Source organism: Artemia sp. Qi Xiang Cuo, chromosome 10 (assembly GCF_049724085.1).
Source record: "Artemia sp. Qi Xiang Cuo chromosome 10, ASM4972408v1, whole genome shotgun sequence".
Lineage (NCBI taxonomy): Eukaryota > Metazoa > Arthropoda > Branchiopoda > Anostraca > Artemiidae > Artemia > Artemia sp. Qi Xiang Cuo.
In genome coordinates this window covers 10,964,652-10,979,299 of record NC_142803.1, presented here as the reverse complement: position 1 = coordinate 10,979,299, position 14,648 = coordinate 10,964,652, and the positions used below count along the sequence as shown (strand labels likewise).

General features: G+C 29.4%; 1 protein-coding gene across 1 annotated transcript in view; it reads right to left on the bottom strand.

Moving 5' to 3' along the window:
* Window positions 1–13,562, bottom strand: part of LOC148947460 (putative 26S proteasome non-ATPase regulatory subunit 3) — a 21,384-nt gene extending 7,822 nt beyond the window's left edge. Inside the window, exon 1 of the mRNA XM_089095891.1 lies at window positions 13,524–13,562. Coding sequence (XP_088952017.1) covers window positions 13,524–13,562 — 39 coding nt within the window. The remainder of the gene's footprint in view (window positions 1–13,523) is intronic.
* Between the last annotated feature and the right edge of the window lie 1,086 nt (window positions 13,563–14,648).

The window sequence follows — 14,648 nt, the reverse complement described above, 5'->3', positions numbered from 1 at the left end:
CAATGAAAGAAATTCCAAAATGAACTTTGAAAAATCAAGAGAATGTAACTGTGACAAGGTAAACCATGAAAAAACCCTAATGAAAAAATCCAACTCTTAACCACGACAAAATACTACTGAAATATAACAACTCTTATTAAATAATCTTAACTGAATTATTTCAGTGGTGTTTTGTCGTGGTTTACCTTGTCACAGTTACATTCTCTTGATTTTTCAAAGTTCATTTTGAAATTTCTTTCATTGAAATGCAAGAGTTGGAATATTTCAGTAGTGTTTTGTTGTGGTTTATCTAGTCACTGTTACATTTTCTTGATTTTTCAAAGTTCAATTTGAATTTCTTTCGAGAGATACAAGAGTTTGAATATTTCAGTAGTTTTTTATTATGACTTACCTTGTCACAGTTACATTCTGTTAATTTTTCAAAGTTAATTTTGAATTTCCATCGTTGAAATACAACAGCCGGATTATTTAAGGAGTGTTTAGTTGTGTTTTACCTTGTCAGAGTTATATTATCTTGATATTTCAAAGTTGATTCTTAATTTCTTTCATTGAAATGCAGGAACTGGAATATTACAGTAGTGTTTTGTCATGGCTTACCTTGTCTCAGTTACATTCTCTTGATTTTTCAAATTTTATTTTGGATTTCTTTCGTGAAAAGCAAGATTTGGAATATTTCAGTAGTGTTTTTTCGTGGTTTATCCTGTCACACTTTCATTCTCTTGATTTTTCAAAGTTCATTTGAATTTCTTTCATTGAAATGCAAGAGTTGGAATATTTCAGTAGTGTTTTGTCGTGATTTACCATTTCAAAGTTACATTCTCTTGATTTTCAAAGTTCATTGTGCATTTCGTTCATTGAAATGCAAGAGTTGGAATATTTCTGTAGTGTTTTGTTGCTGTTTACCTTGTCACAGTTACATTCTCTTGATTTTTCAAAGTTCATTTTGAATTTCTTTCGTGAGATACAAGAGTTTGAATATTTCAGTAGTGTTTTATTATGACTGACCTTGTCACAGTTACATTCTCTTAATTTTTCAAAGTTCATTTTGAATTTCTATCGTTGAAATGCAAGAGCTGGAATATTTCAGTAGCGTTTTCTTGTGGTTTACCTTGTCACAGTTACATTTTCTTGATTTTTCAAAGTTCATTTTGAATTTCTTTCATTGAAATGCAGGAGTTGGATTATTACAGTAGTGTTTTGTCATGAATGAATTTATTTTGAATTTCTTTCATTGAAATGCAAGAGTTGGGTTTCAGTAGTGTTTTGTCATGGCTTACCTTGTCGCGGTTATATTCTCTTGATTTTTCAAAGTTCATTTTGGATTTCTTTCGTTGAAATGCAAGGGTTGGAATAATTCTGTAGTGTTATATCTTGGTTTATAATGTCACACTTACATTCTATTTATTTTACAAAGTTCATTTGAATTTATTTAATTAAAATGCAAAATTCGAATCATTTCAGTAGTGTTTTGTCTTGGTTTACCATGTCACAGTTACATTCTCTTGATTTTCAAAGTTCATTGTGGATTTCTTTCATTGAAGTGCTAGGGTTGGAATATTTCAGTAGTGTTTTGTTGTGGTTTACCTTGTCACAGTTACAGTTTCTTGATTTTTCAAAGTTCATTTTGATTTTCTTTCGTGAGATGCAAGAGTTTAAATATTTCAGTAGTGTTTTGTCATGGCTTACCTTGTCACAGTTACATTCTCTTAATTTTTCAAAGTTCATTTTGAATTTATATCGTTGAAATGCAAGAGCTGGTTTATTTCAGTAGCGCTTTTTTGTGGCTTACCTTTTCACAGTTACATTTTCTTGATTTTTCAAATTTAATTTTGAACTTCTTTCGTTGAAAAGCAGGATTTGTAATATTACAGTAGTGTTTTTTCATAGGTTGCCTTGTTTTTGTCATATTCTCTTGATTTTTCAAAGTTCCTTTTGTTTTTCTTTCATTGAAATGCAAGAGTTGGAATATTTCAGTAGTGTTGTATCATGGTTTATCATGACACAATTACATTCTCTTGTTTTTTCAAAGTTCCTTTTGAATTTCTTTCGTTGAAATGAAAGAGTTGGAATATTTCAGTAGTGTCTTGTCATGGTTTATCTTGTCACAGTTATATTCACTCTATTTATCAAAGTTCATTTTGAATTTCTTTCGTTGAAATGCAAAATTTGGAATATTTCAGTAGTGTTTTTTCGTGGTTTTCCTTGTCACACTTAGATTCTCTTGATTTTTCAAAGTTCATTTTCGATTTCTATCGTGAAATGCAAGAGTTGGCATATATCAGTAGTGTTTTGTCATGGTTTACTTTGTCACAGTTACATTCTATTGTTTTTTCAAAGTTCATTTTGAATTTCTTTCGTTGAAATGCAAGAGTTGGAATATTTCGGTATTGTCTTGTCATGGTTTACCTTGTCACACTTGTATTCACTTGATTTTTCAAAGTTCAATTTGAATTTCTTTCGTCAGATGCAAGAGTTTGAATATTTCAGTAGTGTTTTGTCATGACTTACCTTGTCACAGTTACAGTCTCTTAATTTTTCAAAGTTTATTTTGAATTTCTATCGTTGAAATGCAAGAGCTGGAATATTTTAGTAGTGTTTTGTTGTGGTTTACCTTGCCACAGTTATATTTTCTTGATTTTCCAAAGTTCATTTTGAATTTCTTTCATTGAAATGCAAGAGGTGGATTATTTCACTAGTGTTTTGTCATGGCTTACCTGTTCACAGTTACATTCTATTAATTTTTCAAAGTTCCTTTTGAATTTTTTTCGTAGACATTCAAGACATGGAATGTTTAAGTAGTTTTTTGTCACGATTTACCTTGTCACACTTACATTATCTTAATTTTTAGAAGATCATTTTGATTTTCTTTCGTTGAAATGAAAGAGTTGGATTATTTCAGTAGTGTTTTATCGTGGTTTACCCTGTCACACTTTCATTCTCTTGATTTTTCAAAGTTCATTTGAATTTCTTTCATTGAAATGCAAGAGTTGGAATATTTCAGTAGTGTTTTGTTGTGGTTTACCATGTCACAGTTACAATCTCTTGATTTTCAAAGTTCATTGTGGATTTCTTTCATTGAAATGCAAGAGTTTGAATATTTCACTAGTGTTATGTCGTAGCTTACCTTGTCACAGTTACATTCTCCTGATTTTTAAGAGTTTATTTTGAATTTCTTTCGTGAGATGCAAGAGTTTGAATATTTCAGTAGTGTTTTTTTATGAATTACCTTGTCACAGTTACATTCTCTTAATTTTTTAAAAGTTCATTTTGAATTTCTATCGTTGAAATGCAAGAGATTGTTTATTTCAGTAGGGTTTTTTGTTGTGGTTTACCTTGTCACAGTTACATTTTCTTGATTTTTGAAAGTTCATTTTGAATTTCTTTCATTGAAATGCAGGAGTTGGATTATTTCAGTAGTGTTTTGTCATGGCTTACATTGTTACAGTTATATTCTCTTGATTTTTCAAAGTTAATTTTGGATTTCTTTCATTGAAATGCAAGAGTTGGAATATTTCAGTTGTGTTGTATCATGGTTTACCATGTCACAATTACAGTCTCTTGATTTTTCAAATTTAATTTTGAATTTCTTTCGTGGAAATGAAAGAGTTGGAATATTTAAGTAGTGTCTTGTCGTGGTTTATCTTGTCACAGTTATATTCACTTGATTTTTCAAAGTTCATTTTGAATTTATTTCGGTGAAATGCAAAAGTTTGAATATTTCAGTAGTGTTTTTTCGTAGTTTACATTGTCACACTTAGATACTCTTGATTTTTAAAAGTTCATTTTGGATTTCTTTATTGAAATGCAAGAGTTGGAATATTTCAGTAGTGTTTTGTCATGGTTTACCATGTCACAGTTACATTCTCTTGTTTTTTCAAAGTTCCTTTTGAATTTCTTTCGTTGAAATGCAAAAGTTGGAATATTTCAGTAGTGTTTTGTCATGGTTTACCATGTCACAGTTACATTCTCTTGATTTTAAAACTTTAGTGTGCATTTCTATCATTGAATTGCAATAGTTGTAATATTTCAGTAGTGTTATTTCTTTGTTTACTATGTCACAGTTATAGTTTTTTGAATTTAAAAGTCTAGTTTTGAATTTATTTTGTTAGATGCAAGAGTTTGAAAATTTCAGTATTGTTATTTCAAGACTTACATTGTTATATTTACGTTCTGTTAATTTTTTAAAAGTTCATTCTGAATTTCTTTAACTGAAATGCAAGGGTTTGAATAGTTCAGTAGGGTTTTGTGGTGGTTTACCTTGTACAGTTACATTTTCTAGATTTTTCAAAGTTTATTTTGAATTTCTTTCATTGAAATGCAAGAGTTGGGTTTCAGTAGTGTTTTGTCATGGCTTACCTATTTTCAGTTACATTCTCTTAGTTTTTCAAAGTTCATTTTGAATTTATATCGTTGAAGTGCAAGAGCTGGTTTATTTCAGTAGTGTTTTGTTGTGGCTTACCTTTTCACAGTTACAGTTTCTTGATTTTTCTAAGTTTATTTTGAACTTCTTTAATTTAAATGTAGGATGTGTAATACTTCAGTAGTGTTTTTTCATAGGTTGCCTTGGTTCTGTTATGTTCTCTTGATTTTTCAAAGCTCCTTTTGGTTTTCCTTCATTGAAATGAAAGAGCTGAAATATTTCAGTAGTGTTGTATCATGGTTTATCATGTCACAATTAAATTCTCTTGATTTTTCAAAGTTCCTTTTGAATTTCTTTCGTTGAAATTAAAGAGTTGGAATATTTAAGTAGTGTATTGTCATGGTTTACCTTGTCACAGTCATATTCACTTGATTTTTCAAAGTTCATTTTGAATTTTTTTCATTGAAATGCAAGAGTTGGAATATTTCAGTAGTGTTTTGTCATGGTTTACCTTGTCACAGTTACGGTTTCTTGAATTTTCAAAGCTAATTTTGAATTTATTTCGTGATATGCAAGAGTTTGAAAATTTTAACAGTGTTTTTTCATGACTTAACTTGTCACAGTTACATTCTGTTAATTTTTCAAAGTTCATTTTGAATTTCTATCGTTGAATACAAGAGCTGGAATATTTCAGTAGTGTTTTGTTGTGGCTTACCTTGTCACAGTTACATTTTCTTGATTTTTTTAAGTTTATTTTGAATTTTTTTCATTGAAATGCAAGAGTTGGAATATTTCAGTAGTGTTTTGTCATGACTTACCTTGTCGCAGTTACATTCTATTGATTTTTCAAAGTTCATTTTGGATTTCTTTCGTGAAAAGCAAGATTTGGAATGTTTCAGTATTGTTTTATTGTGTTTTACCTTGTCACAGTTACAATCTCATTTTTTTTAAAATTTCCTTTTGGAATTTATTGCAGTGAAATGCAAGAACTGGAATATTTCAGTAGTTTTTTGTCGTGGTTTACCATTTCACAGTTATATTCTCTTGATTTTCAATGTTCATTTTGGATTTCATTCATTGAGATACAAGAGTTGGAATATTTCAGTAGTTTTTTATCATGACTTACTTTGTTACAGTTACATTCTGTTAATTTTTCAAAGTTCATTTCGAATATCCATCTTTGAAATGCAAGAGATAGATTATTTCAGTAGTGTTTAGTTGTGGTTTATCATTTAGGAGTTACATTTTCTTGATTTTTCAAAGTTTATTTTGAATTTCTATTATTGAAATGCACGAGTTTGACTATTTCAGTTGTGTTTTGTAATGGATTACCTTGTCTCAGTTACATTCTCTTTATTTTTCAAATTTCATTTTGGATTTCTATCGTTGAGATACAAGAGTTTGAATATTTCAGTAATGTTTTGTCATGGTTTACCATGTCACAGTTCTAGTCTATTGTTTTGTCAAAGTTCATTGTGCCTTTCATTCGTTGAAATGAAGGAGTTGGAATATTTCAGTAGTATCTTGACATAGTTTACCTTGTCACAGTTATATTCACTTGATTTTTCAAAGTTCATTTTGAATTTCTTTCGTTGAAATGCAAAAGTTAGAATATTTCAGTAGTGTTTTGTCGTGGTTTACCTTGTCACACTTACATTCTCTTGATTTTTCAAAGTTCATTTTGGATTTCTTTCGTGAAATGCAAGAGTTGGCATATATCAGTAGTGTTTTGTCATGGTTTACCATGTAACAGTTACATTCTCTTGTTTTTTCAAAGTTCATTGTGAATTTCTATCGTGAAATGCAATAGCTTGAATATATCAGTTGTGTCTTGTCGTCGTTTACATAGTCACAGTTATACTATCTTGATTTTTCAAAGGTAATTTTTAATTTCTTTAGTGATATTAAATAGCTGTAATATCAAAACCTACCTTGTCCCCCTAAAATTATCTTGATATTTCAATTTTAATTTTGGATTTCTATCGTTGAAATAACGGAGCTTGATTATTTCAGTAGTGTTTTGTTATGGCTTACCTTGTCACAGTTTCATTTTCTTGATTTTTCAAAGTTCCTTTTGAATTTTTTTCATTGAAATGCAAGAGTTGGAATATTTCAGTAGTGTTTTGTCTTGGATTACCTTGTCTCCGTTACATTCTAATGATTTTTCAAAGTTAATTTTGAATAACCCTCGTTTAAATGAAAGAGTTGGTTAATTTCAATAGTGTTTTGTCGTTGTTTACCTTGTCACATGTACATTTTACTTATTTGTCAAAGTTCATTTTTTAGTTTACTTAATTTAAATGTGAGTGTAGTATTATTTCACTAGTGTTTTGTATTGATTTAAATTGTCACAGTTACAGTTTCTTGATCTTAAAACTTAATTTTGCATTTTTTTAGCTGAATTGCAAGAGTTGGAATATTTCAGTAGTGTTTTGTTGTGGTTTACCTTGTCACAGTTACATTTTCCTGATTTTTTAAAGTTCATTGTGAATTTCTTTCGTGAGATACAAGAGTTTGAATATTTCAGTAGTGTTTTGTTATGACCTACCTTTTTACAGTTACATTCTCTTAATTTTTCAATGTTCATTTTGAATTTCTATCGTTGAAATACAAGAGCTTGAATATTTCAGTAGTGTTTTGTTGTGGCTTACCTTGTCACAGTTACATTTTCTTTTTTTTTTTAAATTTATTTTGAATTTCTTTCATTGAAATGCAAGAGTTTGATTATTTCTGTAGTGTATTTTCATGACTTACATTGTCTCAGTTACATTCTATTGATTTTTCAAAGTTTATTTTGTATTTCTTTCGTTGAAATGCAAGAGTGGGAATAATTCAGTAGCGTTTTGTTATGTTTTACCCTGTCAAACTTTCAGTCTCTTTATTTTTCAAAGTTCATTTGAATTTCTTTCGTTAGATGCAAGTGTTAGAATATTTCAATAGTGTTTCGTCATGACTTTATTTGTCACAGCAATATTCTGTTTGTTTTTCAAAGTTATTTTTGTATTTCTATTTTTTAAATGCAAGAGTTGGATTATCTCACTAGCGTTTATTTTGTTATTACCGTTTCACATATTCATTTTCTTGATTTTTCAAAGTTCATTTTGAGTTTCTTTCTTGAGATGCAAGAGTTAGAATATTTAAGCAGTGTTTTTTCATGACTTAAATTGTCACAGTTACATTCTCTTTATTTTTCAAAGTTCATTTTGAATTTTTATCGTTGAAATGCAAGAGCTGGAATATTTCAGTAGTGTTTTGTTGTGGTTTACCTTGTCACAGTTTCATTTTCATGATTTTTCAAAGTTCATTTTGGATTTATTTCATTGAAATGCAAGAAGTAGATTATTTCACTAGTGTTTTGTCATGGCTTACCTGTTCGCAGTTACATTCTCTTGATTTTTCAAAGTTCATTTTGGATTTCTTTCATGGAAATGCAAGAGTTGGAATATTTCAGTAGTGTTTTGTCATGGTTTACCTTGTCACAGTTACATTCTCTTGATTTTTCGAAGTTCATTTTGGATTTCTTTCGTGAAAAGAAAGAGTTGGATTATTTCAGTAGTGTTTTATCGTGGTTTACCTTGTCACAACTACATTTTCTTGATTTTTCAAAGTTCATTTTGGATTTCTTTCGTTGAAATGCAAGGGTTGGAATATTTCAGTAGTGTTTTGTCGTGGTTTACCCTGTCACACTTTCATTCTGTTGATTTTTCAAAGTTCATTTGAATTTCTTTCATTGAAATGCAAGAGTTGGATTATTTCAGTAGTGTTATGTCGTGGTTTATCTTGTCACAGTTACATTATATTGATTTTTCAAAGTTTATTTTTAATTTCTTTCATTGAAATGCAAGAGTTGGATTATTTCAGTAGTATTTTGTTATGGTTTACCATGTCAGAGTTAAAGTCTCTTGATTTTCAAAGTTAATTGTGCATTTCTTTCATTGAAATGCAAGAGTTGGAATATTTCAGTAGTGTTTTGTTGTGGTTTACTTTGTCACAGTTACATTTTCTTAATTTTTCAAAGTTAATTTTGAATTTATTTCTTGATATGCAAGAGTTAGAATACTTCAGCAGTGTTTCTTCCTGACTTTCCTTGTCGCAGCAACATTTTCTTAATTTTTTAAAGTTCTTTTTGAATTTCTATCTTTGAAATGCAAGAGCTGGAATGCCTCAGTAGTGTTTTGTTGGTGTTTACCTTGTCACAGTTTCATTGTCTTGATTTTTCAAAGTTCATTTTGAATTTCTTTCGTGAGATGCAAGAGTTTGAATATTTCAGCAGTGTTTTGTCATGACTTACCTTGTCACAGTTACATTCTCTTAATTTTTCAAAGTTCATTTTGAATTTCTATCGTTGAAATGCAAGAGCTGGAATATTTCAGTAGTGTTTTGTTGTTGTTTAACTTGTCACAGTTTCATTTTCTTGATTTTTCAAAGTTCATTTTGAATTTCTTTCATTGAAATGCAAGAAGTAGATTATTTCACTAGTGTTTTGTCATGGCTTACCTGTTCGCAGTTACATTCTCTTGATGTTTCAAAGTTCATTTTGAATTTATTTCATGGACATGCAAGAGTTGGAATATTTCAGTAGTGTTTTGTCATGGTTTACCTTGTCACAGTTACATTATCTTGATTTTTAAAAGTTCATTTTGGATTTCTTTCGTGAAAAGAAAGAGTTGGATTATTTCAGTAGTGTTTTATCGTGGTTTACCTTGTCACAACTACATTCTCTTGATTTTTCAAAGTTCATTTTGGATTTCTTTCTTTGAAATGTAAGGGTTGGAATAATTCAGTAGTGTTTTGTCGTGGTTTACCCTGTCACGCTTTCATTCTCTTCATTTTTCAAAGTTCATTTGAATTTCTTTCATTGAAATGCAAGAGTTGGATTATTTCAGTACTGTTTTTTCGTGGTTTACCTTGTCACAGTTACATTTTCTTGATTTTTCTATGTTTATTTTGATTTTCTTTCACTGAAATGCAAGAGTTGGATTATTTCAGTAGTATTTTGTTATGGTTTACCATGTCAGAGTTACATTCTCTTGATTTTAAAAGTTCATTGTGCAATTCTTTAATTGAAATGCAAGAGTTGGATTATTTCAGTAGTGTTTTATCGTGGTTTACCTTGTCACAGTTACATTTTCTTGATTTTTCAAAGTTTATTTTGAATTTCTTTCGTGAGATGCAAGAGTTTGAATATTTCAGTAGTGTTTTGTCAAGACTTACCTTGTCACAGTTACATTCTGTTAATTTTTCAAAGTTCATTTTGAATTTCTATTGTTGAAATGCAAGAGCTGGAATATTTCAGTAGTGTTTTGTTGTGGTTTACCTTGTCACAGTTACATTTTCTTGATTTTTCAAAGTTTATTTTGAATTTTTTTCATTGAAATGCAAGAGTTGAATTATTTATTTCAGTAGTGTTTTGTCATGGCTTACCTTGTCACAGTTATATTCACTTGATTTTTCAAAGTTCATTTTGGATTCTTTTCGTGAAATAAGAGAGTCTAAACGTTTAAGTGGGGTTTTGTCGTGATTGACATTGTCTCAGCTACATTTACTGGATTTTTAAAAGTCCATTGTGGAATTTCTTGCGTTGAAATGTAAGGTCGGGAATATTTGTATACTGTTATGTCGTAGTTTACCTTGTCACAGTTATATTCTCTTGATTTTTCAAAGTTACTTTTGAATTTCTTTCATTGAAATGCAAGAGTTGGAATATTTCAGTAGTGTTTTGTCGTGATTTACCATGTCACAGTTACATTCTCTTGATTGTTCAAAGTTCATTGTGGATTTCTTTCATTGAAATGCAAGAGTTGGAATATTTCAGTAGTGTTATGTTTTGGTTTACCTTGTCACAGTTAAATTTTCTTGATCTTTCAAAGTTCATTTTGAATTTCTTTCATGAGTTGCAAGAGTTTGAATATTTCAGTAGTGTTTTTTTCATGACTTACCTTGTCACAGTTACATTCTCTTAATTTTTCAAAGTTCATTTTGAATTTCTTTCGTTGAAATGCAAGAGCTGGAATATTTCAGTAGTGTCTTGTCGTGGTTTTACCTTGTCACAGTTACATTTTCTTGATTTTTCAAATTTCATTTTGAATTTCTTTCATTGAAATGCAGGAGTTGTATTATTTCAGTAGTGTTTTTTCATGGCTTACCTTGTCACAGTTATATTCACTTGATTTTTCAAAGTTCATTTTGAATTTCTTTCGTTGAAATGCAAAAGTTAGAATATTTCAGTAGTGTTTTGTCGTGGTTTACCTTGTAACAGTTACATTCTCTTTTTTATTCAAAGTTAATTTTTAATTTATTTCGTTGAAATGAAAGAGTTGGAATGTTTTAGTTATGTTTTGTTAAACTTTACCGTGTCACTGCAACATTCTCTTTATTTTTTAAAATTAATTTTGAATTTCTTTCGTTGACATGCAATTTTTGGAAGATTTCATCAGTCTTTTATTGTACTTTACAATGTCATACTTACATTCTTTTGATTTTTCAAAGTTCTTTTTTGATTTATTTCATTGAAATGCAATAGTTTGATTATTTCAGTATTGTTTTGTTGTAGTTTACCTTGTCACACTTACATTTTCCTTATTTGTCGAAGTTCATTTTGAATTTCTATCATTGAGATGCAAGAGCTTAAACATTTCACTAGTATTTTGTCGGTGCTTCCTTTATCACAGTCGCATTCTCTTAATTTTCATTGTTATTTGTGCATTTTATTCATTTCAATTATATATCTGGATTATGTCAGTAGTGTCATTTCGTTACTTACTATGTCACAGTTATGTTAGCTTGAATTTTCAAAGCAAATTTTGAATTTATTTTCTGAGATGCAAGGGTTTGAAAGCTTCATTATTGTTATGTCAAGACTTAAATTTTTATAGTTACGTTCTGTTAATTTTTTAAAAGTTTATTCTGAATATATTTCATTGAAATGCAGGGGTTAGATTATTTAAGTAGTGTTCTGTCTTGATTTACCATGTAGAGGTACATTTTATTGATTTTTCAAAGTTCATTTATAATTTCTTTCATTAAAATGCAAGAGGTGAATTATTTATTTCAGTAGTATTTTGTCGTGGTTTACCTTATCACAGTTACACGCCCTTGAATTTTCAAAATTTGTCTTGGATTTATTTAATTGAAATGCAAGAGTTGGAATTTTTCAGTAGTGTTTTATCGTGGTTTACCATGTAACAGTTAAATTCCATTAATTTTTGTAAGCTAATTTTGTGTATCTTTCGTTGAAATGCAAGAGTTTGATTTTTTCAGTAGTGTTCCATTGTTGTTTACCCTGCTACAGTTATATTCTCTTGATTTTTCAAAGTACTTTTTGAATTTATTTCGTTGAAATGAATGAGTTTGATTATTTAGCAAGTATTTTTTCGTAGTTTAACTAGTTAAAGTTAAATTATCTTGATGCTGTGAACTTCATTTTGAATTTCTTTCATGAAATGCAAGAGTTGGAAAATTTCAGTAGTGTTTTGTTATGGTTTACCATCTAACAGTTACATTCTCATTATTTTTAAAAGTTTATTTTGAATTTCTTTCGTTGAAACGCAAGAGTTGTTATATTTCAGTGGTGTTTTGTCGTGGTTTACCATGTCACAGTTATATTCTCTTGATTTTTCAAAGTTCATTTTGAATTTCTTTCATTGAGATGCAAGAGTTGGATTATTTCAGTAGTGTTTTGTCATGACTTACCTTGTCACAGTTACATTCTCTTGATTTTTCAAATTTCATTTTGGATCTTTTCGTTTTAATGCAGGAGCTGGAATATTTCAGTAGTGTTTTGTTATGGTTTACCATATCACAGTCAGTAGTGTTTTTGTGTGCTTTATCTTGTCACAGTTACATTCTCTTGATTTTTCAAATTTCATTTTGAATTTCTTTCATTGAAATACGGGAGTTGGAATATTTCTGTAGTGTTTTGTCATGCATTATCTTGTCGCCGGTACATTCTCTCGATTTTTTAAAGTTCATTTTGAATTTCTTTCATTGAAATGCAAGAGTTAGAATATTTTAGTAGTGTCTTGTAATGATTTATGATGTCAAAATTACAGGCTCTCGATTTTTCTAAGCTAGTTTTGGATTTCTATCGTTGAAATGCTAGAGTTGGAATATTTCAGTAGTGTTAGATCTTTGTTTACCTTCTCACACTTTCAGTTTCTTTATTTTTCAAGGTACATTTGAATTTATTTCGTGATGTGCAAGGGTTAGAATACTTCAAGGGTGTTTTTTCCTGACTTAAATTGTCGTAGCTAGAGTTCCTTTAATTTACAAAGATCTTTTTGAATTTTAATTTTTGAAATGAACGAGCTGGATTACCTTAGTACCGTTTTTTTGTGGTTTAAATTGTCACAGTTACATTTTCTTGAATTTTTCAAAGTTCATTTTGAATTTCTTTCATTGAAATGCAAGAAGTAGATTATTTCACTAGTGTTTTGTCATGGCTTACCTGTTCGCAGTTACATTCTCTTGATTTTTCAAAGTTCATTTTGATTTCTTTAATGGACATGCAAGAGTTGGAATATTTCAGTAGTGTTTTGTCATGGTTTACCTTGTCACAGTTACATTCTCTTCATTTTTCAAAGTTCATTTTTTATTTCTTTCGTGAAAAGAAAGAGTTGCATTATTTCAGTAGTGTTTTATCGTGGTTTAACTTGTCTCAACTACCTTTTCTTTATTATTCAAAGTTCATTTTGGATTTCTTTCGTTGAAAAACAAGGGTTGGAATAATTCAGTAGTGTTTTGTCGTGGTTTACCCTGTCACACTTTCATTCTCTTGATTTTTCAAATTTCATTTGAATTTCTTTCATTGAAATGCAAGAGTTGGATTATTTCAGTAGTGTTTTGTCGTGGTTTACCTTGTCACAGTTACATTTTCTTGATTTTTCAAAGTTTATTTTGAATTTCTTTCATTGAAATGCAAGAGTTGGAATATTTCAGTAGTATTTTGTTGTGGTTTACCTTGTCACAGTTACATTTTCTTGATTTTTCAAAGTTCATTGTACATTTCTTTCATTGAAATGCAAGAGTTGGAATATTTCAGTAGTGTTTTGTCGTAGTTTATCTTGTCGAAGGTATAATCTTCTAATTTTTCAGTGCTCATTGTTAATTTATGTAGATAGATACAAGATTGTAATAACTTAATTATATATTTGTTATGACTTACCTTTATACAGTGCCGTTCTCCTTGTGTTTCAAAGATCATTTTTTATTTCTTTTGCTGAATAAATTGACCGTAAAATACACTGAGTGTTTTGTTGTGTTTTACCGAGTCACAGTACAGTGTCTTGATATTTCTGTATTTGTTTTTAGATTATTTAATTGAAATGAAAGAGTTGAATTATTTATTTAAGTAGTGTTTTGTCATGGCTTACCTTGTCACAATTATATTCATTTAATTTTTCAAAGTTCATTTTGGATTTCTTTCGTGAAAAGCAAGAGTTGGATTATTTCAGTAGTGTTTTATCGTGGTTTACCTTGTCTCAACGACATTCACTTGATTTTTCCAAGTTCATTTTGGATTTCTTTCGTTGAAATGCAAGAGTTGGAATAATTGAGTAGTGTTTTGTCATGGTTTACCCTGTCACACTTATATTCTCTTGATTTTTCAAAGTTACTTTTGGATTTATTTCATTGAAATTAAAGAGTTGGAATATATCAGTAGTGTTTAGTCGTGATTTACCATGTCACAGTTACATTCTCTTGATTTTCAAAGTTCATTGTGGATTTCTTTCATTGAAATGCAAGAGTTGGAATATTTCAGTAGTGTTCTGTTGTGGTTTAACTTATCACAGTTAAATTTTCTTGATTTTTCAAAGTTCATTTTGAATTTCTTTCGTGAGATGCAAGAGTTTGAATATTTCAGTAGTGTTTTTTTCATGACTTACCTTGTCACAGTTACATTCTCTTAATTTTTCAAAGTTTATTTTGAATTTCTATCGTTGAAATGCAAGAGCTGGAATATTTCAGTAGTGTTTTGTTGTGGTTTTACCTTGTCACAGTTACATTTTCTTGATTTTTCAAAGTTCATTTTGAATTTCTTTCATTGAAATGCAGGAGTTGGATTATTTCAGTAGTCTTTTGTCATGGGTTACCTTGTTACAGTTACATTCTCTTGATTTTTCAAAGTTAATTTTGGATATCTTTCGTTGAAATGCAAGAGTTGGAATATTTCAGTAGTGTTTTGTCATGGTTTACCATGTCACAGTTACATTCTCTTGTTTTTTCAAAGTTCCTTTTGGATTTCAGTCGTTTAAATGCAAGAGTGGGAATATTTCAAAAGTATCTTGAC